The 24,899-nt window shown below is 46.8% G+C and overlaps 1 protein-coding gene across 2 annotated transcripts in view; it reads left to right on the top strand.

The window, feature by feature from the left end:
- Positions 1–22,817, top strand: part of Map2k1 (mitogen activated protein kinase kinase 1) — a 71,438-nt gene extending 48,621 nt beyond the window's left edge. For both annotated transcript variants that reach the window (NM_031643.4, XM_039080739.2), the window contains exons 4-11: positions 759–836; positions 2,112–2,163; positions 13,303–13,427; positions 15,258–15,459; positions 17,131–17,195; positions 20,832–20,893; positions 21,223–21,268; positions 21,802–22,817. In NM_031643.4, coding sequence (NP_113831.1) covers positions 759–836; positions 2,112–2,163; positions 13,303–13,427; positions 15,258–15,459; positions 17,131–17,195; positions 20,832–20,893; positions 21,223–21,268; positions 21,802–21,915 — 744 coding nt within the window. In that variant the 3' untranslated portion in view covers positions 21,916–22,817. The remainder of the gene's footprint in view (positions 1–758; positions 837–2,111; positions 2,164–13,302; positions 13,428–15,257; positions 15,460–17,130; positions 17,196–20,831; positions 20,894–21,222; positions 21,269–21,801) is intronic.
- Positions 22,818–24,899: the final 2,082 nt, after the last annotated feature.

Raw genomic sequence — 24,899 nt, 5'->3', positions numbered from 1 at the left:
CAAATGCGTGCATCACAGCCGCACCTGGTGCCCTCAGAGGCCAGAAGAAGATGACATTGGATTCAGATGACTGTGAGCTGCCACGTGGGAACAAGAGCTTTGAAATGTTGAGCCATCTCTCCCATGACCCCATTTAAATTATAAAAGTGTGTGTGTGTGTGTGTGTGTGTGTGTGTGTGTGTGTGTGTGTGTACACGTGGAGGACAAATGGCAGCTTTTGTGAATTCTGGGCACTGAACTCAGGTTGTCAGGTTTGTGTGACCAGCACTTTTACCCACTGGGCCATGGTGCTGGCCCCAAATAGCTAACTACTGTATCAAGTTTTTACTATATTTTAAATGTCCTGAGTGCTTCATGTATATTAGTTTGTTTACTCCTTAACAGCCCATGATTGTAGTAGTACCCTTATAATTAATTATTCACAGCATTTTGCAAGTTGCTGAACCTGTTTAGAGTCCGCTAGATAGTAAGGGGCAGAACTAGTATTTAAGCTTTCGTTAGGTTGACTATAGAGCCTGCACAGCGGACACTATCTTACGCTGTCAGTAAAGCAAGGCTCTTTTCACGACTACTCTAGAGAAGTCATTTGTTTAAAGAAGCTCACAGGATTTTGTTTGGTCGTTTAAAGCCCACGTGGATGAAACTGAAGGATAATAGTTTGTTAAGCAGATGTGTCGCATGCAGACTTACTTTCTTTTGGATTTTAATAGTTGAGATGATAGAATCGTCACTCTCTGGTTTGATGTTCTTGTTCTTAGGATGGTGGGTCCTTGGATCAAGTGCTGAAGAAAGCTGGAAGAATTCCTGAGCAAATTTTAGGAAAAGTCAGCATCGCTGTGAGTATGCAGTAGAGTCTCTTTTCTAGAGTAACAAGTTTTAGGAAAAGTCAGCATTGCTGTGAGTATGCAGTAGTTTTCCTTCCAGAGTGATGAATTGAGAGAAAATAGGTACGAGAGGAAGGTAAGTCAATGAAGAAGTTTATTTCAAAAATAATGTTTTCTTACTAGGAAATTTCCCATGGCAGATGCCCCTGAGCTTATCTTTCGGCCCTGCTGCTCCCCTAGTGCTGAGATGACAGACATGCACATCCACACCCAGTTCTATGCTCTGCTGGGGATCGATACAGGTCTCACTCATTCGTGCAAGGCAAGCACTTTACCCACTGGGCTAAATCCCTAGCTAGGACTTCATGTTAAAACCTGTGTCTAGAAAACAGGGCAAGGTATCTATCTCTGTTAGTAGCAAAACAGGTCTTTAAAATTGGTGGCTCAGAAAAGAGTCTTTCATAGGGTGTTTTGAAAACTTACATTGGCCACCCTTAGCTTAGCTAACAGTAATGCCTTATAGAACATGTGATGTGGATGTTTAATAGGGCAGATGTGGTTTTTTTTTTTTTTTGTTTTTGTTTTTTTTTTTTTTTTTTTATTAACTTGAGTATTTCTTATATACATTTCAAGTGTTATTCCCTTTCCCGGTTTCCGGGCAAACATCCCCCTCCCCCCTCCCCTTCCTTATGGGTGTTCCCCTCCCAACCCTCCCCCCATTGCCGCCCTCCCCCCATAGTCTAGTTCACTGGGGGTTCAGTCTTAGCAGGACCCAGGGCTTCCCCTTCCACTGGTGATCTTACTAGGATATTCATTGCTACCTATGGGGTCAGAGTCCAGGGTCAGTCCATGTATAGTCTTTAGGTAGTGGCTTAGTCCCTGGAAGCTCTGGTTGCTTGACATTGTTGTACTTTTGGGGTCTCGAGCCCCTTCAAGCTCTTCCAGTTCTTTCTCTGATTCCTTCAACGGGGGACCTATTCTCAGTTCAGTGGTTTGCTGCTGGCATTCGCCTCTGTATTTGCTGTATTCTGGCTGTGTCTCTCAGGAGCGATCTACATCCGGCTCCTGTTGGTCTGCACTTCTTTGCTTTATCCATCTTGTCTAATTGGGTGGCTGTATATGTATGGGCCACATGTGGGGCAGGCTCTGAATGGGTGTTCCTTCAGTCTCTGTTTTAATCTTTAGGGCAGATGTGTTTGTTGTCAGTGGAAATGTGTAAGAAGAGCTGTTGTTTTTCTAAGCCAGTTCCATTTCCGTTTCCCTTCTTTTTACCTTCCTTTCCTCCAGGTGATAAAAGGCCTGACATATCTACGAGAGAAGCACAAGATTATGCACAGAGGTGAGAAAGGATTGCCAGATGTTTCATTCTGAATACAGCTGAAATCTGAAGGTTTTTATGCTTTTAAAAATGTGTTTAGTTTTGTTTTGGAATGAAAGCCCTTTATTAGACTGGGCATAGGAGTGCATGCCTTTGTTCTAGCACTTGGGAGGTGAGGCAGGTATATCTCTGTGTATTTGAGGCAGCCAGAGCTATATAGAATGATCCTGTATAAAGCATTATATTACTAACTCGTCCTTTTTTGTGAGACAAGGGTCTTATTACGTAACCCTGGCTAACCTGGAACTAACTGTAGACCAGCTTGACCCGAGAACTCAGATCTGCCTCCTAAATGCTGGGATTAAAGGCCTGCACATCATGTACACTTACTGATGGATTCTTTGTTTCATTTGTTTTAAAAGAATGGGTTATTTATTTATTTATTTATTTATTTATTTAATTTTATGTATGTGGGTACCCGCATAGCTGTCTTCAGACACACCAGAAAATAGCATCAGAACGCATTACAAATGACTGTGAGCCACCCTGTGGTTGCTGGGAATTGAACTCAGGACCTCTGGACGAGTAGTCGGTGATCTTAACCACTGAGCCATCTCTCTAGCCTTGTTTGTTTTTTGAGACAGGGTTTCTCTGTGCAGCCCTGGCTGCCCTGAAACTCCTCTTTTTGTAAGGCTTTCTTTTCAGGCAGAGTCTCTTTAGTGAGGGCAGTTTGGACCTTACCAACCACTTACACAGCAGGTTCTGGATATACTCAATCCCAGGCAAAGCTTCACCTACTCTGCCCTGTCCACACCAGTGCTTGGCCCTTTGATGGGCTTTTAATTAGGTCTGCTGAGGCTTCTGCTCTCACCTGGACCAGTGTTTGTGCCAGGGCATTAAAGTGCTGTGCTTGGCCACCCTAGATTGCATGCTCACTATTGGTCACATAGATTGATACCCAAGCAAAACTATTTGGTATTTCAGGAGGAGAAGATTGTAGTAATGAGGGAATTTGTTAATAAGTGTTGAAGAGGGGTTGGGGATTTAGCTCAGTGGTAGAGTGCTTGCCTAGCAAGCGCAAGGCCCTGGGTTCGGTCCCCAGCTCCGAAAAAAAGAAAAAAAAGAAAAAAAAAAAGAATAAGTGTTGAAGAAAAGAAATGGATGTTGAAAGCAAGCAAATGAGATGTAGGATGGGGCACAGTGCAAGAGCATGTTCTTAGCATGTGTAAGGCTGTTCAATTCCCAGTGTTTGGGACAAAAGGAAGTAAAAGGCTTTCTGTGACAAAATGACTAAGCCTTGAGTCAAAAATACAAACAATCATGCAAAAAAAACCCCAACAATTCCTAACAGAGGGTTAAAATAATAATGAGGTCCTTTAGCAGAAGTGAGCAGATAGCTTGTAAGCCACATTGTGCCTGCTCTCTTTAGATTTGTAAGGTCTAAAAGCTAAGGATGATTTTCTAAACTTGGTCATGTGTGACAGTTGGCATGCAATTAAAATTTTAACATCCCTGGCCAGGCATGGTGGCACATTCCTTTAATCCAAGTCCTGGGGAGGGGCAGGTAGATCTCCATGATTTCAAGGCCAGCCTAGTCTATATAGCAAGTTCAGAACAGCTAGGGCTACTAGAGAGACTCTGCCTCAAAAAACAGTAAGCTCAATCAATGTCTATAAGTAAAGTCCTGTTAGAACTCGGCCACACCCACCTGCTTGAGTGTTCTCTGTGAATGCTTCGTGGCTGCATTGGTATTTTCAAACAGTCTCTTGTGAAAGAAATGACGACTCACCCTGAAATATTTACTCTCTGGGTCTTTACTAAAAGATTTCCTGTTGTGGTACTGAAGTGGGTTGATATCCATAGGCAACCTCCCCTTCTCTGAAGAGAAAAGGAGATTGGGGATTATGGTATGAGAGGAAAGAGAAGTGGGCCTGGGAGGAGAAGAGGGAAGGGAAACTGCAGTCAATTTGAGTGTAAAGTAAATATAATAAGTTAATGGGGGGAGGGCTTCCTGACCCAAGTTAAAAGAAGGGAGAATTGCCTTGGAGAATGTAAGCATAAAAGTTGGCTTTCAGCTTGTTTCTGTGAGTTCTTGAAATATGACAGCTTTACATTCTAAATAGGTGGCATAGATGGTATAGATGGGAGAGGAGATAATTTTCTTGATCCTTGAGCTCTGGAAAGAACTCCTATCTGATCACACTTTGAAGTAGTCTCTCCATTGTTTGTGTCAGGCCCATTTTTCCAATCTGAGCGAATGGCTCATAGGAATTGCAAGGATGGAGGTGAAAGAGTGACTTGTACTAACTACCAGCCATCTTTGAACCCACTATCACTGCTTAGCAAGGCCTTGTTTCATCAGGACCTTGAGGAAGCACTGCATGACTTAGATCTGTGCAGGGTACACACCTCTCAGATTGTAACTTAATTCTGCTTTGGCGCCGCTTGCTGATAAAGAATAATAAACACAACAGATGCTTTACTTTCTTTTTTAAAAGTTTAAATTGTTTATGTGTGTATTCATACATATGCCATGGTATCACAGCATGCACAGAAAGTCAGAGGACAACTTGCAGGCCAGTCCTTTCCTTCTACCATGTGGTTCCTGGAGAACTCACATTATTAGCCCTGCTTGTTACACTTACAGCACCTTTGCCTGCTGAGCCATCTCCCTGGCCTGAAGAATTTCAGTCCATGCTTTAATGCTTTCTTCTCCATCTACCAGGTAGAACAGCATGTGACTTGTCTGGTCTTTATGTGCCCAGTATTGTACATCTACAGTCTGGCCCAAGAAAGCAAGCAGGAGGTTTTGACTTGTTGGTTTTTTGTTCTTGTTTTTGTGAGAGAGGATCTCACTGTGTAGCTCTGGCTGGCCTGGAAATCTTTGACTTAAAATTCACAGAGATTTGCCTGTCTCTGCCCACCAAGTGCCAAGACTAAAGGTATGCACTGCCACACTCCAGCGTAAGTTTTTAAGGGGGACACAGAGCTAAGTGTAAGCAGTGCTGGTGCATCCTTTGACTGCTGTCCTATCGACATGCACTCTAACAGAGCTCCCGAAGTCTAGGCTAGAGGTATGTGGAAGTGGGGTTTTCAGAGCCTTCGTTTCAGTTCCTAGTCCCCTGAGTGCCAAGACTCTCCAGAACATCACAGGGGTGCCAGCAAGAGCTTCCAAAAGAAAGTTGTTAGCAAAAGCCAGGATTTCAGCCTCTAAACTCTTCACTTGAGACTGTCATCCACCCATAAGCCGGATCTATAGTGGCTCAGGTCTGGTTTGTCTTATTTTATAAGCTGCTTTTAGTAAGCTCTTGTATAATGTATTTCTAGATAACTTTTGTCCCTTGTCAAGCACTGTTCTGCCTACCAGGGTTTTTCTGACAGAAAGTCAATGTGGCCTCTGCCTCCCCCAGCCACCTGGCATAAGAATGCTTCCAGGCATCTGTTTGAGAATACCCTCTGCCTTTGTGTGCAGAGGCATGTCTCTGCTCCTTGCTGCCCTTCCTCCTTGTCTCAGTTCTATGGTAAGAGCTTCAAGGGGACATTGGAGTACAGGGAGAGGGACCTCCTCTTGCCTCTCTCTAGACTGCTCTGCCTTGCAGATGGAGGGAGACTGACTGGTTTTAGCTGAAGTTCAGTGGTGTGATTCATGGTTAGAAATGTGAGTCTTATTCTCTCTGGAACTATCCCGTGGGTAATCCCATAAGGATGGCTATGGCTGCATATCTAGACAGGACCAGATACTGGAAGAGGGAGAGCTTTCCTCCTTGGGAAGAGTCATTAAGAGGGAGGTATTTGAGGTAGCTTTGAAGTAAAAATCAAAATTGTACTTGTGGTTGTGGCCTGGAAAGTCTTTCTAGGTAGAGTAAGACTGGCATATGGAGCCTGGAAACACTGAGTCTTTCATACAGAAAATAGGTTTTCTAGGACAGGTCTAGGTGCAGGTCAGGAACTGAAGTAAGAAGTGGTTCCTGTATTGGAAAGGGGCTTTACTGCTTGTCTTGGCACTGGAGTTTATTGTGTGTCCAGGAAGCAGTGGAGTGCCCAGTAACACAGAATGCAAGGGAGGGAGGGGGAGGGAGGGGGGGGAGGGAGGGGGAGGGAGGGGAGGAGGGAGGGAGGGAGGGGGGAGGGGGAGGGAGGGAAGGAGGGAGGGGGAGGGAGGGAGGGGAGGGAGGGGGGAGGGAGGGAGGGGGGAGGACCATGAAGGGGCAGGGGGAGACATGAGAGAGACATAATAGGTTTTCTGAGCAGCCCCTAGAGAGCAGAGGGCAGTTACTAGCTGGAGCAGTGGAGGACTTGGCTCTTGGTCCTTTTGGAAGCAATGTCACAGTAAGGTGGGGTGGGCGTGGGGTGCCTGTGATTGAACCTGCTCATCATGGAGAGCAGTGTCCCATTAACAATCCTGGGCCCTGATTGTCAGTCTATTAGAGATAAAATTCAGAGAGGAATCTCATGCCCAAAGAAACTGGTTTGATATGGAAGTAGGAGGCCCCAGCTTACTGTGGACGGTGCCACCCCTGGACTGGTGATCCTGAGTGGTATAAGAAAGCGGGCTGAGCAAACCACAGGGAGCAGGTCAGTAAGTGGTGTCCTCTACGGCTTCTGCTTCAGTTCCTGACTTCCTTCAGTGAGGGAGTGTGACCTGAGAGTTGATTTTGGTCATAATGTTTTATCACAGCAGTAGAAATATAACTAAGGAGGGTTCGTGTTCGTGTATGCGTGTGTATACATACATACATACATACATACATACATACATACATACAGGCGTGTGCATATGGGTTTCTGAAGCCTGTAGGTGTAGAGGAGTTGACAATTATATGTCTTCCTCAATTGGTCTCTGCTTCATTTTTTTCAGGCCAGGTCTCTTATTGGACCCCGGAGTTCTCTGATTTAGCTAGCATGGCTCGTTAGTGAGCCGCAGGGATCCTACTGTCTGCCTCCAAAGCACTGAGATTATAAGTGTGTACTATAGTGATCCACAGGTCCTCGTGCTTGGCAAGCACTTCATTCCCTGGGCCATCATCCTAAACCCACCACAGGTGTCTTTGATGGGAAGGCTACTTTTATATTTTTGTAACTTCATTGTAAATCCTCAGTTTCCATGTCAATGGAATGGGCCTGCTCTGCCAAATGTCACTATAAAGTCATAGAAATGAGAAAACAGGGACTCGGGGTTGGAAGGATTTCCCTTGCTGACCTCTTTCTGTCCTTCCTGGACCCCACTTACTATGTTCATTGAAAGTGACCCCTATACATCTTGCTTCGGCTTTTCTTATATTCTGTTTCCAAAATCTGTACTACTGCTCCAAATGGCGTGTATGGTAAGAAAGGAACCCTGGACTCTGTAATGTGTCAGTGACAAGGTTTGTGTGCCCATTGCTGTCGAGCTGAGAGGGTACAAGAGGGTAGAAGTTGAAAGCATTTCAAAACCTATTGTGACTTGGATAGGAGAGAGAAAATCCTTTTTTTTTTTTTTTTTTTTTTTTTTTTTGCTGGGCTTGGGCATGAAATCTTGAAAGTGGAGGGATAAAAATAGTTGCTGGGTAGGACTGATGGGCTTTCCTCTGGGGCTCTGCCTGCTGCTTGAGCTTAGCCATGACCATGTGGAAGACTTCTTGAAGGCCTCCTGCAGTTAGGGTCTGGGGGAGGTCAGCAGGCTGGAGCTGCGGCCGCAGCAGCATGTGGTCACTAGAGTGGGTAGGGTTTCCAGGATTTCAGCCTGTCCCAAGGCAGACTGGTACCCAGAAAGGCTCATGGCCACAGCCAACTACGGCTTGCTAATGGCTTTGCTAAGCCTCAAGGCATGACTCTGAGGTTTGTATGAGCTCTGTATGTAGTCCAGGCCCTGACTCTCTAGTTTGGCAAGAGCACTCCATTAGGAGTCTGGAATTTAAATCCCAAACTTTACTCTTAGGTTGCCCTGCTGTTATGACAGCTGTGGTTTTCCTCTGCTCAGAGTTCCCAGTACCCTCACACTGCTGCTGTGAGGGGCAAAGGGAGAGTGAGTGTTCATCAGACGCAGGCCTTCAGCGTTGGCTTGCCTAGTCTCCTAACCTGCTCCAGCTGCCCTCAGCTGCCCCAGCTACAGCCATTTTTTCTCAGTAAGTGGAACTTGGGGGGTCGGGTGGACTAGAACCTTTCATGAGCACTCTAGGGAAAGTTTAGGCGGGCAAAAATTACATTTACACGTAATGGCTAGTTGAAGGCTTTGGAGTTCTTGGACTTTTGTTTGGTTTTTCTTTATATCTCTGCTGCTCAGTTCTCTGAGGTCCTGGGTAGCCAGAGGTAGCTCCATGATGGCTGTGAGTAGACTCAGTTGAGTCAGCTCCTTTCTCCTTTCATTTCTCCATCTTAGGGAGGGTTCTTAATGCTCTACTAAGCGTGCTGGGAAGGCAGTTGGGTCATTTGAAACCTAAGTTGCTATTTTTTAAACATCTCCTTAGGGATTGGAAATGTAGCTCAGTTGATAATGTTTGCCTAGCATGTGTGAAGTCCTAGATCTATCATCAGCACTACTTAAATTGTGTGTGCTGGCCCACAGTCCTTAATCTTGGATGCAGGAGGACCAGAAGTTCAAGATCATCCTCAGCCACATAGGATGTTTGAAACCAGCCTGCATTCAGGAGACTGTATCTTAAAAATAAGTAAATAATAGCAAACACAATAGCTTATTTGCCTTCAAAACAAATTTCAGTTCTCACTCTCTAAGATCCTGTCACTTTTGAATACAGCCTTTGTCACAAATGAGCCTGTCTGACATCTGTCCCTCTGCTTGATCCTCTCCAGGGCTCTTCCTTCTTCCTTCCATTTCCTCCTCCCTCTCTCTTGGGCTTCCAACCCCACACTTGACTCCTGCCCTTCTCTTCCTCCATGCCTTGCTCATTAAGTTACATCCTAGGGAGTGCAGCTGAATGCACCCTCCCTTCCCGAGAAAAAAAATAAAGGAGCCATAAAGTGAAAGCCCTTGAATTCAACCACCTGCCAGTCTTGCCAGCTAAGCAGCTGCCGTGGGGTGGGTGACACCAGCTCTGTCTGTGCTGTCATGGTCATACCTGTGCACTCTCTCTCTCTGGGGATCACAGCCTTGTAGATAATGATTGTGCCCTTTGGATCATTGGGTAGTGCAAGAATTCTATGTAGCATAAACAAATGGCCCCCGAAGCATTTTGTGTAGATCCCTTATTTTAGCAGGTAGGAAATGTTTAGAAGTTAATCTTGCCAGTATATACTTTCCACTGTGGTTATTTTGGTGTCACAAAAGAATTTTTTATCCAGTTAGTTTTACATAAAACTTCTTTTGTTGTTTGTTTTGTTTTCCTTTTTGATGCTAGATAAGCACTCTTTCACTGAATTGAACCCTCTGCCCTACTCCTTGCTTTGTTTTTTTTTTAAAGAAGATATTCTCCATTGCTAAAGAGAATTGGCCGGATGGGGCAGGAGAGGAAGTACCATTGACTACCCCCATGGGCTTCCTAGCAACTTGGGAGCCCAGTGGTTACTTCACACAGAACGCTGCTTGGCTTACCAGCACCTGACCCTGAAGGGTTGGGAGAGAACTAGAGGCTTAGATAAGCTGTTGAAAAGTGCTGGGCCTCCCCTGTTACTCACCTTTGAGACTTCTGCTGGGACAGTACGGAAGAAGCTCAGATAAATCTCCCACGTTAGGAAGGGAACTCAGAGGTACTGGACACCAGAAGTGGACACCAGAGGGTGGGTAGGAAGGAAGACATTTCCATGAAGGGAACAGCAAAAGAGGTGAGAAAGCAGGACTTAATAGCATACTGGGGCAGTTAGAGACAAGCCAGCTTGGATTAGAGCGAGGAAGATGGGGGATAAGAAACACTGGAAAGTTTGCAAAGTCGGGAAGGGGGCTTTGTCGGACTGTGTTTCACGGCAAATGAGAGCCCCAGCAGTCTGTGTAGGAGCCATTCTGGTGGTGATTTAGCTGTCATGTGCACAAGGTAGAGTGGGACAGTCTGGGGAGAGGAAGAGTGTGGGGAGAAGCTGGCAGCTTTGGGAAGCTATACCAAAGTGCCCTTGAGACTAGGAAATTAATTCATTCTGGCCTTGTTTGACATCTCATACTTTCTACTGCCAGAAAAGATTTATCTGGGCTAACTAGGTAGGGGTAGGGTGAGGAGCATATTCTGGCTGGTACTCTGGCAGCATACTGAACTGTGCTAGGTCTTCTGGTCACTAGGAGGGGCTTCATGCAGAGTGTCTGGCTCTCAAGCCCTGAAGGGTAACGCTTCTCCTCTGCAGCCCCAGGAATCTCTGCAAATGGGTGGGTCTAGGAGGCTGAAGCTAGAGTTCAGATCCATATAAGAGAGAGCAGGGTTATGTAAGCTTGAGTGCAGATGCCTGCTTGCCATGTGAATAGAAATCAGATGCAAAGCAGCTAGAGGCAGCTCAGCCTCAGAGAGCAGCAGCTGCAGCCTGGAGGGAGAGAAGCAGCCGTGCCAGAGAATGCAGCCATCATGGAGGGGATGCTCTGGGCTGAGGTCACAGCAACTACCTCTGGGGATGGTGTGTGTGTGTGTGTGTGTGTGTGTGTGTGTGTGTAGTATATATGTAGGTGAGGGCTACACTCTGATGTGAGCTGCCCTGGTCAGAGAAGCCAGGACTTGCTAAAAAGTACATAGAGCATAGGTGGTAGGGTTCCAGCTAGTGCTCCTCTCTTGCTTCAGGTCATACCTGAAAGGCCATGGGAAACATTTGGGATGGGTGAGGGGCAATGGGGAGAAGGCTCATGTTAGGGAGCCTGTACCAGCCCTACAGGCACATCACACCCTTGGCTCTTCCTAAGTTGCTCCCATATCCTGAACATGTGACCTCCAAGGTCTGTTCTGCACACTGTAGGGCAAGGACAAGGGCCTCTTTCTTGTAAGCTGCTGTTAGAGAAAGAGTAGCTGGCCCCTCGCCACCTACCTAGTGTTAAAGTCGTTCTCCAATGGAGAACCGTGCAGGTGTGCCCTTACACTTCTGCATAGTGTTTTTTTTTTTACCCTGCTCTTATCTGACTGGGTACCAAAGACTACCTGGTGTTACACACTCACTCATTGGCTGATTTATCTCCTGACACCAGTAGGTGTTAGTATCATGTGCACTGGATGTTACGGGAACTTGGCAGAATGCCGGTGCCCTTTCCATGGTATTGCAGGGTACCTGTGTGAGGCAGGTGCTCAGTAACCAGTAGGCTTAGACTGCTGAGGAGTGTGGTTGTAGGATGCTAGATAGAGGGCAGTTTTTGCCCTGTGGCCTTGAATAAGCCCTGGACCCTTACTTAGCTCTGTTTTGGAAGTGAATTTGAATCTTACTCATTTAAGATTTCTCCCAGTGCCTGAATGATCTTGGAGGGTCTCTGTGGGAGGTGGAGTTGTAGAGAGGTTTCTAGCTCCATAGAAATGCTAGGCCTGGATCCAACTCCAGTGCTTGGGAGTGATAGTGAGGCTGGGTTTCAGAATGGTCACACTATGTGCTGAGTGTAGATGTGTTCAATCATCGGGGTTTGTGTTCCTCAGGGTTCACCAAGGTAAGACAGACTCTGAGGGCTCTTCTTGCCTTGCTGGAGCTGGTGTGAAGATAAGGGTAGGGAAGGGATAACTGGAGTATTGTAGGGCTGTCACAGCCCCTCTACCCCCAATTTACCCTTGGGAAGATCTTTAGAATCTGTTTAAGAATAAGCAAGTTAAACCAGGCAGTGCTAATGCATGCCCTTAATCCCAGCACTTGGTAGGTAGAATCAGGTGGATCTCTGAGTTTGAGGCCAGCCTGGTCTACAGAGTGAGTTCCGGACAGAACTATAAAGTAATTTTGAAAACTGTCTCAAAAATCTTCTTTTCTTTTCTTTTTTTCGGAGCTGGGGATCGAACCCAGGGCCTTGCCACTGAGCTAAATCCCCAGCCCCAAGTTATTTATTCTTTTTAAAAGTTTTTTGAGGGTTGGGGATTTAGCTTAGTGGTAGAGCGCTTACCTAGGAAGCGCAAGGCCCTGGGTTCGGTCCCCAGCTCCAAAAAAAAAGAACCAAAAAAAAAAAAAAAGAATAAATAACTTTAGCTGGGTTTGGTGACACCTGTGATCTTAGTACTGGAAGCTGAGGAAGTAGGATCTTACAGCCTTCCGTTCCTTTTTAATCCTATCAGAAGTTACCCTGTGTCTTGCTAGTAGGGGTACCTGAAGTAACAGCTTTGAATTCTCCTCCTCCTCCTCCTCCTCCTCCTCCTCCTCCTCCTCCTCCTCCTCCTCCTCCTCCTCCTCCTCTTCCTCCTCCCTCTCATTCCCACTCCTCCTCCTCCCCCTTCCCACTCCCACTCCTCCTCCTCTTCTTCCTCCTCCTTTTCCTCTTCCTCCTCCCCCTTCCCCTCTCACTCCCACTCCTCCTCCTCCTCCTCCTCCCCTTCCCCCTCTCACTCCCACTCCTCCTCCTCCTCCTCTTCTTCCTCCTCCTCCTCCTCCTCCTTCCCCCTCTCACTCCCACTCCTCCTCCTCCCCCTTCCCACTCCCACTCCTCCTCCTCCTCCTCCCCCTTCCCCCTCTCACTCCCACTCCTCCTCCTCCTCTCCCTCCTTCTCCTCCTCCCCTTCCCCCTCTCACTCCCACTCCTCCTCTTCCTCTTCTTCCTCCTCCTCCCCCTTCCCCCTCCCACTCCCACTCCTCCTCCTCCCCTTCCCCCTCCCACTCCCACTCCTCCTCCTCCCCCTTCCCCTTCCCACTCCTCCTCTTCTTCTTCCTCTTCCTCTTCCTCCCCCTTCCCCCTCCCACTCCCACTCCTCTTCCTCCTCTTCCTCCTCTTCCTCCTACTCCTTTTTCTGCTTCTTTTTGTGTGTAGAGACTGGGTTTCTCTGTGTATCCCTGGGAACTAGCTCTGTAGACCAGGCTAGCCTTGAACTCAAAGGTCTACCTGCCTTTGCCTCCCAAGAGCCAATGTGCCCTGCTCCAGACTTTGGCATTTTGACTGGTGATGATAGCTGACTCCTTTTGATGAGTCATATGGCCAGGTCTGAGTCCTAAGAGAGTAGACATCATTATCTACTTCCTTTGGAGTTTACAGGTCACAGATCACCTGTGATGGCGCATGTGGTGTGATCTAGACAGCACTGATCCTTCCCCTCCACAAACCACTCTGTGCTGTCATTTCTTGTTTTTTCTTCTTCACAGATGTCAAGCCTTCCAACATTCTAGTGAACTCACGTGGGGAGATCAAACTCTGCGATTTTGGGGTCAGCGGGCAGCTAATTGACTCCATGGCCAACTCCTTCGTGGGAACAAGGTCCTACATGTCGGTATGAACTGAAGTTCCCTTTCTCCAGTGTTTCTGCAGGCTTCATTATTAGCACCCCCATATTATGAACCTGGAGCCATACATTTTCACTGTGGTGATGGATAAGGATTGAGAAATGAGTCACAGTGGGCCTCTGGGGAAGAGCAAGTGTCTTCCTTTCACAAGTGTTTACATGTAATTGAGGTCTCAGGCACTGCAAGAGATCTAGCTCCAGAGTCTGGCTTCCATTCTAAAGAGACTTGAGAATGCACCTGACATCTTATCTGATTGCCAGACCCTTAAACCCAAGAGACTTGGACATGACCACACCCCACCTGGCTACTGCCAGTTCTTTTATCCTCTAGTGGACCTACTTAGAAAATAGGTTTGAAATCCTTTCCTCCATTCTGCCTCTCTCCACCTTCTTTATGAATGTGTCTGGATCATTTCCCTGCCTGGCATCCAGCTCCTGCTTAGAGTCTACTCTAGCTCAGCCAGCATCCTGTCTTGGTAGTCTTTTCTCCAGAGCCCAACTCTCCTGAGTCCCACTGTCACCTGATTACTGCAGGCAGCTGTCCCATTGCCATGATCATGCCATCATGGAGTCTTTCTCCTTCTTGTATCACAAGCTTCAGCCCAGTTATCTTTCTTAGGGTCTGGCACATTAAGGGTGTTAGGAATGCTGGTGAGTGGGTGGTATGGGGTTGACTGAAGGAGAGGGTCTTTGAATAATCTGTTTCTAACGTAGCAGGGAAAGATGGAAATCTGTGGGGAGTGCTTCAGAGGCAGTGCACAGGAGGATGAGAGTAAGGGTAGTTTTTACACAACCAAGGGAAAAGTGCAGGTCTAGATGGTTAGGACTGGCCTAAGGCCCAGAGTGTTTCATGCCCAGTCAGAGAGCTGCCCCATCTTTAAGGGTCTGAGTCCATCTCTGCAGTTCCTATGTAGGGGTGAGACTAACTAGAGCTAGGAAGCCAGCAGCTCCGACTCCTTACGTAGGGATTATGTCCAACTCCCCATTGCTCGTTGCTGGTCTTCACCTCCACTGTGACTCTAGTTACTGTCGGTGTCACAGTGCCCTTAGCCTGCCCCACAGCCCCTCTTTAGTATCTATAGGGAAGTTCTACTGAACACATTCCCCCCTTCCCCCTGCAGCTCCACTGACTTCAGGGGAGTTCTGCTCTTCGCTGATTTCTTCTGTAGATGGGAAGGAAGGCTGAGCAGCTTGCACTTGGGGCCACTCAGTTGCCAACTCTCACGTTCATTAGGCCTTGGAACTTACTGACCCATGACTTAGTGACTGGGGTTGTGTTGGTTATATGGTCAGTTTTAGAGTAGTCCTTATCAGGATTGGAAATGTCATGGGAGAAGCTAGTCGGGTGTCTAGATCAGCACAGTGTGATCACAGGGAAGGTTTTGAAGGGTCTGTGAAGTAAATGTCTGATAAACTAGTGCTCAGTGTGCAGACGGACTGTGCTGTTTCCTTCCTGCTGTGTCCCACCTTTGTCAGCGCATGATCCTGTGCAGTTCAGAGTTGGAACTGATGATAAGCCTCTCATGTGTGCTTAAGACAGGCTACTTACATATGAAGGTCAGGGGCCATATTGGTTAAAGCAGGAACCACGAGCTGCCAGGACCTGACTGTGGGTGCTGCCAGCTGAGGCAGGATCCAGGGCAAATGGAGCAGTGAGGAGAGGTCAGAGATCTCATAAATAGAGGCTACATTCAAGAGACCAAAGGAACTCTTAACTGTGTGAGGTATCAGAGTGAGGGACACCAGAAGGTAAAAGCACTGAAGCCGCCCTAGGGGTCTGCCTAGACCAAGGAATATAATCACCTGTCTCCCCCATAGCCTGAGAGACTCCAGGGGACTCACTACTCTGTGCAGTCGGACATCTGGAGCATGGGGCTCTCTCTGGTGGAGATGGCAGTTGGAAGATACCCCATTCCTCCTCCTGATGCCAAGGAGCTGGAGCTGCTGTTTGGATGCCAGGTGGAAGGAGACGCGGCCGAAACGCCACCCAGGCCAAGGACCCCTGGGAGGCCCCTCAGCTGTGAGTGACTTGCTATCCCCAGTGAGGACTGGAGGTGGGGGTGTGGCCCCTTACTATTAGGGAATTGTGGGTAGCTGCTTCTCTTTGGGTGTCAGGCTGGGTCCTGTGGGAGCAGCAGGGTACTTGGGTGGGTGTAGAAAACTATTGTTCTTTCCAACAGCGCCTGCTGTTTGTTTGCTGAGTACTTGGCTGTGATCCAGGTACTGCGCTTAGAACTTAAAAATATTAGTTTGCTTTTTAATAATGCAGATTTCTTTTTAAATTATGAGATTCATATAAAATCTGTGTTTAAGTTACATTATAGCTGAGTGGTTTGTAGTATATACTTCTCCACTGTACAGCCGCCACCACCACAGCCTCTTTCTAGAACATTTTCATCACCCAGAACATCTTTCTCCATTACCAGTTGCTCTCACCTTCCCCCTAGCCCATCCCTGGCAACCACCGATCTATTCACTTCCTGTCTCCATGGATCTGCTTAGCACATTCTAATTTTGAAAGCAGTTTGCTAATGAGCACTGCTGTAATATGCTTTAGAGAAGAAACTGAGGCACAGAATACTTTCCTTGCCAATGCCACAGAGACTTCTAAGATGTGGCCAGTCTGCTAAGCAGAAACTTTGCAGCAGCACATGCTTCTGATTGATGCACACTGATACCTGGTACTTGGGGACTGTCTTTTCACAGTCTTTTCTGTTGGGGTTTTTGTTGGGGGAGGATTGTTTGGACTCCCAGAACTTGTTCCCTGCCTGTGCCTCATGAGTGCTGGAGTTAAATATATGTTCCACCACACCTGGCTAGCCATCTCATTTTTTTAAAAAAGATTGATTGATTGATTGATTGATTGATTGATTGATTGATTTATATGAGACACTGTCACTCTCTGAGGGTCATCAGATTCCATTACAGATGATTGTGAGCCACCGTGTGGTTGCTGGGAATTGAACTCAGGATCTCTGGAAGAACAGTCAGGGTTCTGAACTGCTGAGCCATCTCTCCAGCCCTGCCTAGCCTTTTTACTTTTATGTGACTTCTGCTGGGTGTCCCCATCTGACCATGGATACCTGGTCTTTATCCTGATGACACTGAAGTGGCTGAATGTGTGCAGGGAGGTAAAGGCACCAGTGTTGATAACCAACCAGAGAAGGGACTTGCTTGGGGGCTTGGTAGGAAAGGGAGAAATGGATGCTCAGGGAGAATTAAAGACAAGTTCAACTAAGTGTGGCTTAGTGGTAAAGTTTGCCTGGCACTTGGGAGGCTGTGAGCTCTAGCTATACAGTGCATAAAGGCCAAACCCAAATATAGCCCTGCACACAATTAGTTCTTATGTCATTCGCTGCTCTGTAAATGTAAGGGTGGGAAGATGAATTGTCATTTGACTCTTTCCAAAGCCCTGCCTCTTGACTCAGTGGTCAGTCAGTTTGTCCAAGGTCACACATCTAATTTTGAAAGCAGTTTGCTAATGAGCACTGCTGTAATATGCTTTAGAGAAGAAACTGAGTGATACCGAGCCCAGACTCATAGACATGCTTAGGCCTCCATATTAGGCCTTGTACAAAGTGGATTTTTATGGTCCATGACCCATGCTCTACCCCTTGACTCATACTGATAAGTAGCCTCTTGTCTATATCTGTAAAGTGTCTTCTTCTTCTTCTTCTTTGTAAATCTGCAGCATATGGAATGGATAGCCGACCTCCCATGGCAATTTTTGAGTTGTTGGATTACATCGTCAATGAGGTATGTGCTGCCAGGCTTCCTTGACCTCGGTGTTTCTTTACTCTATTTAAGAAGTTTGGGGCTGGGGATTTAGCTCAGTGGTAGAGCGCTTACCTAGGAAGCGCAAGGCCCTGGGTTCGGTCCCCAGCTCCGAAAAAAAGAACCAAAAAAAAAAAGTTAAATAGAAGGGGTTGGGGATTTAGCTCAGTGGTAGAGCAAGCCCCTGGGTTCGGTCCTCAGCTCTGGGGGGGCGGGGGGGTGGTTAAAGAGAGGGCTGGAGAGATGTCTCAGTGGTTAAGAGCACTGACTGCTCTTCCAGAGGTCCTGGAATTAATTCCCAGCAAACACATGGTGGTTCACAACCATCTGTAATGAAATCCGATGCCCTCTTCTGGTGTGTCTGAAGACAGTGACAGTGCACTCACATAAATAATTTTAAAAAAAAGTAAGAGAACAAAGTAAATAGAGTGGTGGTGGCACACACTTTTAATCCCAGCACTCGGGAGGCAGAGGCAGTGGGTCTCTAAGTTCAAGGCCAGCCTGGTCTACAGAGTTCCAGGACAGTCATGCTACATAGCGCAATCTTGTCTAGAAAAAAAAACAAAACAATAAAAGTAAGTAGTTCTGGACTGGTGAGATGGCTTAGTGGTTAAACATAGTGGCTACTCTTGCAGAGAACCTGGGTTCAATTCCCATCACCCATATGACAGTTCACAACCATCTCAAACTCCAGGTCAAGGAATCTGGTACCCTCCTCTGTGAGCACCGCATGCATGGAGTTAAATATATGTTCCACCACACCTCTTTTGGTGTGGCCTCTTGTCTATATCTGTAAAGTGCATAGACAAAAATTTGGGCAAAAAAACTATACACAAAATAAAATGGGGGAAGAAAACCAAGGAAAAGGAAAAATGACAAGGGGAAAAAATAAAAACGCTAGTTAGATAAGTGTGTTGGCGCACACCTGTGATCCCAGTACTTAGGTTGAGACTGCAGAGTTCCAAGCTCAGGCAGGCCTGAACTACACAGTGAGATCCCGGTCTCAGAAGGGGAGGTGGGAGGGAAAACTGGGTGAGCTGTTTATATGGTGTGGTCCTCAGGGTGCCTGGGCTTTGCTCTTGGAATTGTCAGATCAGAGTCCCTTCTTCCTTTCCCAAGATCAGGAGCCTCCCATTCACACACTGATGTTTGCCTGTCTTCATTTACTGAGCTGTTCTGTGCATACACACACATCTGCGTGCAGGAGGTGTGAGGTGTCAGTAAGCGGGATGGACCACAGGTGGAAGAGCAGGAGCCCAGTCTCCATGATGGCTGGGGGGTGGGGAGGCAGGCTAGTGAGTGGGGAGCTGTAACACACAGACTTGGACTATTAAGTGCTGTTAAAGAGTAGTGACTATAGAAAGAGATGAGGATGTCCATTGTCAGGTCTGGGAAAGAAGCAAAGTACTCTGGATGACTTCCTATGATCCCACTGCCTTGGAGGCCAAGGAAGAAGTCCATGAATTCTAGGCGAGTCTGCTCTGTAGAGTGAGACAGTTTCAGAGAGAAAGAGAGAAAGGAGGGGGAGGGAAGGGGGAGAGAGAGAGAGAGAAAGAGTGTGAGTGTGTGTTTTTGGGTAGCAGGAGAATTTGAGAAAAGTCTTTTTAAATGTATATTGTAGATGCCTATTGTAGATGATTAAAAAATTTAAAATTCTTGTCTGATTTTAATATGAAGAACCATACCACTTGTGAAATTTATGTGTAAGTAGGTTTATATTAAGGAAGGATGAGACTTGCCCCAGTCTTTGCTAAAGTGTAGGTTGGGGCAGTACAGGGATGTGAGAGGAAACCCACTGGGCCAGCACTCTGTCGGGCAGCAGGAGCAGCCTTGGCAGTTGATAAGAAGGGGTGAATGCTGACATGTTTTAGAGGCAACACTGGGCTCAGATAAAGCCATCACCCATCCTTGACTTCAAAAAATTATAGGCAGTCTTCTTGTATCCTCCTCTGAAAACAGACCCTTAAAAGCACAAGTAGACCTATTGTTTGTCACAGACTTAACAGGGAATAATATCCTGGTCACTGTAGAGGTTATAAATCAGTGAGTGCTTTCCTGCCCATCAAGGAGTTGTTTACTTCTCTACCCTATGCAGAGGGCACTGTGCAAAGCAGTAGCAAGGAACAAGGCAGAGCAGTGCAGGCTTGAGGGGTTCATCAATGCAGGGTAGGCCGTCTGGCCTCTGCCTGTTGAAACCTCTATGGCTCTGGGTGGGAGGTCCGTGGGGAAGCTGCCTGGACCACCTGTGCAGCTCTGTGCACTGCTTTGCCCACAAGTGCTCACAATCTGTTCTCACTCTGTCCTTAAAGCCAGCTGAGGAGGGTGAAACTGTCTTTGCCCTCTTTACATAGGTAAGAAAACTGAGGCTCCAGGATGGGCAGTAGCTCGCACTTTTCCCCAGTGCTTTCTTTCACCTGCCTCCTTCCATTCCCTGAGGCCTTTGCTAGCACCCAGTCCTTTCTTGCCTACCCCCTCCTGCTCAGAAGGAACAGATACTGGCTTCTGGAAGCCAGCTGTTTTCTCTTGAATATTTCACACAGCCTTCTCAACAGCTGGGACAGTTTGCAGGGTGGGGCTTGTCCTACAAGATTGGGCCACTGTTCTACAATCTGGGTTGCAACTGACCTCAAACTAAGCCTTCAAGGTGAGAGGGAGGGCTTGCTGGGCTTTCAGTAAGGGGCTTGTATTTTGTTGTTTCTGCAGTGCTGGAAATGAGACCTATGCCTCATGCATGCTTTGGAAGCTCTTCCACCGAACCGAGCCATTCGTGCAGAACCAGTGCTTACTCCATTTGTTTTAGATAGGGCCTCATTATATAGCCTGGATTAGTCTCAAAGGCCTCAGCTTCCCCAAGTGCCGGGACTATAAACAGGCACCACCCAGTTGACCTTTCTTTTTCTGTTTTCTTTTTGAGACAGGGTCTTGCTATAAGGCCTGGTTGGAACTCACTAGGTCACCAGGCTGACCTAGAACTCAGAGACCCATCTACCTCTGCCTATGGAATGCTTGGGCTGCTATTTATTGGTTAGAGCAGTGACATCTTAGGTATATCTCGAGAACTGCTCCTCCCAAGAAAGCTACTGGCGCACAGGTCACATAACTAAGATTTCCTAGAGCTACTCTCAGGATCCTTGTGCTGCATGTGGGCAGTGTTCATCCACACTCGGTCTCTGTCAGTTAATGTTTTATTAACCTGATTCTCCAGGGTTAAGGAAGGGAATTTTATGGCATCTGGGAGTACTGTCAGGCCTGAGTGGTGCCTCCTGGTTTGTGCGTCCTTGGAGCTTCTGCTGTTGGTAACTGCTAGTGGCACTTCTAGGCCAGCCAGCACTCTTACATACCCTTCTTCTACATCTGCGTATCTTCATTCAGAGGGTTCCAAAGCTAAAACACAACCTTTCTCTAGAGGAGAGTGAACAGGCTGAGGGGAACATGGTTTGTTCTCTCACCAGAGTGTTAGAATACTTGAAGTGGTCCCAACAAGGTGAGTGAGGAGGAGCTAGAGTTCCCAAGGCCACTTTTCTGGAACTGATAGGGCAGCAGTGGCCAGAGGCATGGTGTGGCGGGGAGGCAATGGAACAGGAATCAAGAGTGTCTCACATGTTGAAATATTTGCAGCCTCCTCCAAAACTGCCCAGTGGAGTATTCAGTCTGGAATTTCAGGATTTTGTGAATAAGTGGTAAGTTTGTGCCATGTGCTAAGACACCCCCCCCCACCCCCCAAGCCCTACCCTATCCCCTCTAATTAACCCTGGCTGCTACCATAACCCTTGTGTGCTGGGCCTCATGACTGTCTGATCCTGGGTGCTAGAACTTGAGGGATCATCCTGTTTTCTGACCTTGATTTAACTCAGCAAGACTTGCATGCTAGACACAATGAAGGTGTGCCTATAATGGAGGGTGAGCAAGGTTCAAGCTCTAGTCCTCAGCCTTCGTAAGGGGCCGCCATACAAACAGAGGCAGTGTGACTTCGGAGTAGCACTCCTAACATTACCTATCTTCTTTTCAGCTTAATAAAGAACCCTGCAGAGAGAGCAGATCTGAAGCAGCTCATGGTAAGTCTTATAGAACCTGTTTGTTCATCTGAGCCGTTTTCCTACCCTTCCCCTATACTTGTCAGGTTTGGGGCACTTCACAGTGCCAGGCATTAATCTCTGCCATCCTGTGAGTTACAGGGGTACCTGGGATGTAATCAGGGAGAAGCCTTCCCATACCTTTCCTGAGGACAGACTTACCTCCCACCCCCAGTTCTGACTGGTTCACCTCACATATCCAGTATCCTGAGTTCCTCTTCAACTGGTTCTAGTTTGATGGCCCTGACAGAGGCTTGTGATACTGTAAGATCCAGACAATGCCATGACCTGTGTAACCTTGAGTGTAGTGTACATTCTAACACATTCCCCAGGGCCTCGAAGTTTATGTATGTAGGCTGGACAGAGGCCGGCCCATTTATGTTTAGGTCTTTTGGCTGCAGCTGGCCTACTTGCTGCCCAAGGGTGAGCACTCAAGGCATCCTCTGAGTGGTGCCCAGGCCACCCTGCTTTTCCTTCATTTTTATCAGCATTCCCTTTCCTTGTTTCCTGCACAGGTACATGCTTTCATCAAGAGATCTGATGCCGAGGAGGTAGACTTCGCAGGCTGGCTCTGCTCCACCATTGGGCTTAACCAGCCCAGCACACCAACCCACGCTGCCAGCATCTGAGCCTTTGGGAAGCAGCAGAGAGGAATCCTCTGCCCAGTGGCATGCCATGTTGCTTTCAGGCCTCTCCCATGCTTGTCTATGTTCAGATGTGCATCTCATCTGTGACAAAGGATGAAGAACACAGCATGTGCCAAATCGTACTTGTGTCATTTTTAATATTGTCTTTATCGCTATGGTTACTCCCCTAAGTGGATTGGCTTTGTGCTTGGGGCTATTTGTCTGTTCATCAAATACATGCCAGGTTGAACTACAGTGAAACCCTGGTGACCTGGGTGGTCTTCTTACTGATGTTTGCGCTGCTGTTCATCGTGACTCACTAGCTGGCTGCCTGTATTGTCAGGATTCTCGGACCCTTGGTACTTCACTCTTGCTGGTGACCTCTCAGTCTGAGGAGAGGGGGCCTTCTGAGACCCTTCACAGGCAGTGCATGCATGAAAAGCATGCTTTGCTGCTACTGAAATGAGCACCAGAACGTGTACATCATGGTATTTTATTTTTGCTTTTGGTATAGAACTCAGCAGTTCCCATTTAAAAAAAAAATCTAACCAGAGCCCATCACTGCCATGATAGCTGGGGCTTCAGTCTGTCTACTGTGGTGATTTTTAGACTTCTGGTTGTATTTCTATATTTATTTTTAAATATACTGTGTGGGATACTTAGTGGTATATGTCTCTGAGTTTGGATTAGTGTTTCTAAATTGGTAGTTATTTTGAATGTCACAAATGGATTAAGGAATCAACGTATCAAGAGTTCTATCTTTCTTCCAGTCTAAGTACCAATGCTATTGTAAACGTGTATAGTGCCTACAAATTGTATGAAAACCCTTTTAACCACTTTACTCAAGATGTTTATCAAATCTAATCTCTTATTCTAATAAAAATACTATCAAGTTAAAGTAAAAAGGACAAAAGAGATTTTTGCTTTTGCGGCATGCCTTTTAATTTCTCTAGACTACAGGAAATAAAATGATTGTGGTGGTGTAACTGGGTATGGCCCCCATAGACTTATGTGTTTGAATGCTTGGCCCAGGAGTGGCACTTATTGGAGGAAGTGTGCCATTGTGGGGGTGAGCTTTGAAGTTTCTTAGATGCCCAGGCTCTGCCCAGTGTAGAACACAGCCTTTGGATCAAGATGTAGAACCCTTGCTCTTTTAGCACCATGTCTTCCTGCATAACGCCATGCTTCCAGCCATGATAATGGACTTAACCTCTAAAACTGTAAGCCAGCCCCAATTAAATGCTTTCTAAGAGTTCCCACAGTTGGCTGGAGAGATAGCTCAGAGGTTAAGAGCACTGATTGCTCTCCCAGAGGTTCTGAGTTCAAATCCTGGCAACTACATCTGTAATGAGATCTGATGCCCTGTTCTGGTGTGTCTGAAGACATCTACAGTGTAGTTATATATAATAAATGAATAAATAAATGAATAAATAAAAAAGAGTTGCCACAGTCATGGTGTCTCTTCACAGCAATGAAGTCCTAAGAGGATTTAGCTGGAAACTGAGGTAGGGAAAGTAAAAACAGGAACACAGTTGGAAGACATAAATACTCTACGGGCCTACGAGGGTTTTTGTTGCTGGTATGAACACTCCCTTATAGCTTGTAGTCAGCCCACCATCCAGGGGACAACAGGAACCTAGAGACAGAAACTGAAATGAAGCAGGAGGCCGTGGAGGAACCCAGCTTACAGGCTTGCCTGGCATGCTTGCAGAACCTCTTATACCACCCAAGGGTCACAGTGCCCCTCAATCACATCAATCTTCATTAAGAGAATGCACAACAGGGGGTTGGGGACTTAGCTCAGTGGTAGAGCACTTGCCTAGCGCAAGGCCCTGGGTTCGGTCCCCAGCTCCTAAAAAAAGAAAAAGAAAAAAAAAAAAAAAAAAAGAATGCACAAGAAGCTTACCCACAGGCCAATCTGATGGGGGCAGTTTCCCAATTGAGGGTCTTTCTTCTGAAATCACTCTACCTTGTGTTGACATAAAAACTAGCCCAAAATGCCATGAGCCAAGAACGTACTCGATTTTAATCCTACTACTTGGGAGACAGGATTGGGTGGATCTGAGTTTGGGGCTGGCCTGATCTATATAGTGAATTCTAGGATAGCAATGGGTGTGCAGAGAGATCTTGTCTCAAGAGAAACAAGAAAAAAAGAAAACTAGGCAAAGCACACACAGTGACCAGATGTGTGCAGTGGGCTAATGGGTCTCCTGCAATGTCAGTCTTTGTACGAACTTAACAGTGTTTCCTACCACCTTAGGACCTGTGAATGAGTAGTCTCTTTACAAGGGAAAACCTGTAGGTGGGTGTATGAGGGTTTCTATTGCTGTGACAAAACACCATAGCCAAAGCAACTTTGAGAGGAAAGGGATTACTTGGCTTATATATCCTGAATCAAGTCTACTGAAGTAAACCAAGGCAGGCATTCAAACTCGCCCAGAAGCTGATGCAAAAGGCAACTGTCTTAGTCAGGGTTTCCATTCCTGCACAAACATCACGACCAAGAAGCAAGCTGGGGAGGAAAAGGTTTATTCAGCTTACACTTCCACATTGCTGTTCATCACCAAAGGAAGTCACACAGGGCAGGAAGCAGGAGCTGATGCAGAGGACACGGAGGGGTGTTACTTACTGGCTTGCTCAGCTTGCTGTTATAGAAGCCATGACTACCAGCCCAGGGATGGTAACACCCACAATGGGCTGGGTCCTCCCACCTTGATCACTAATTGAGACCCTTACAGCTGGGTCTCAGGAAGGAATTTCCACAACTGAGGCTCCTTTTTCTGTGATAACTCCAGCTTGTATCAAGTTGACACAACCAGTCAGTACAGCAAGGGAGGAATGCTGCTTACTGGTTTAAGTATAGTACCCAGGTCCACCCTCCCACCTCAACAAGGAAACACCCTAAAGGCTTAAGTCCAATCTTACAGAGGTAGTTTCTCAGTTGAGAATTCTTCCTGTCAGGTGGCTTTGTCAAAGAGAGACAAACC

The sequence above is a fragment of the Rattus norvegicus genome, chromosome 8, assembly GCF_036323735.1.
Source record: "Rattus norvegicus strain BN/NHsdMcwi chromosome 8, GRCr8, whole genome shotgun sequence".
Taxonomy (NCBI): domain Eukaryota; kingdom Metazoa; phylum Chordata; class Mammalia; order Rodentia; family Muridae; genus Rattus; species Rattus norvegicus.
The sequence above is the reverse complement of the archived record's forward strand: the minus strand, read 5'-3'. Positions and strand labels throughout refer to the sequence as shown.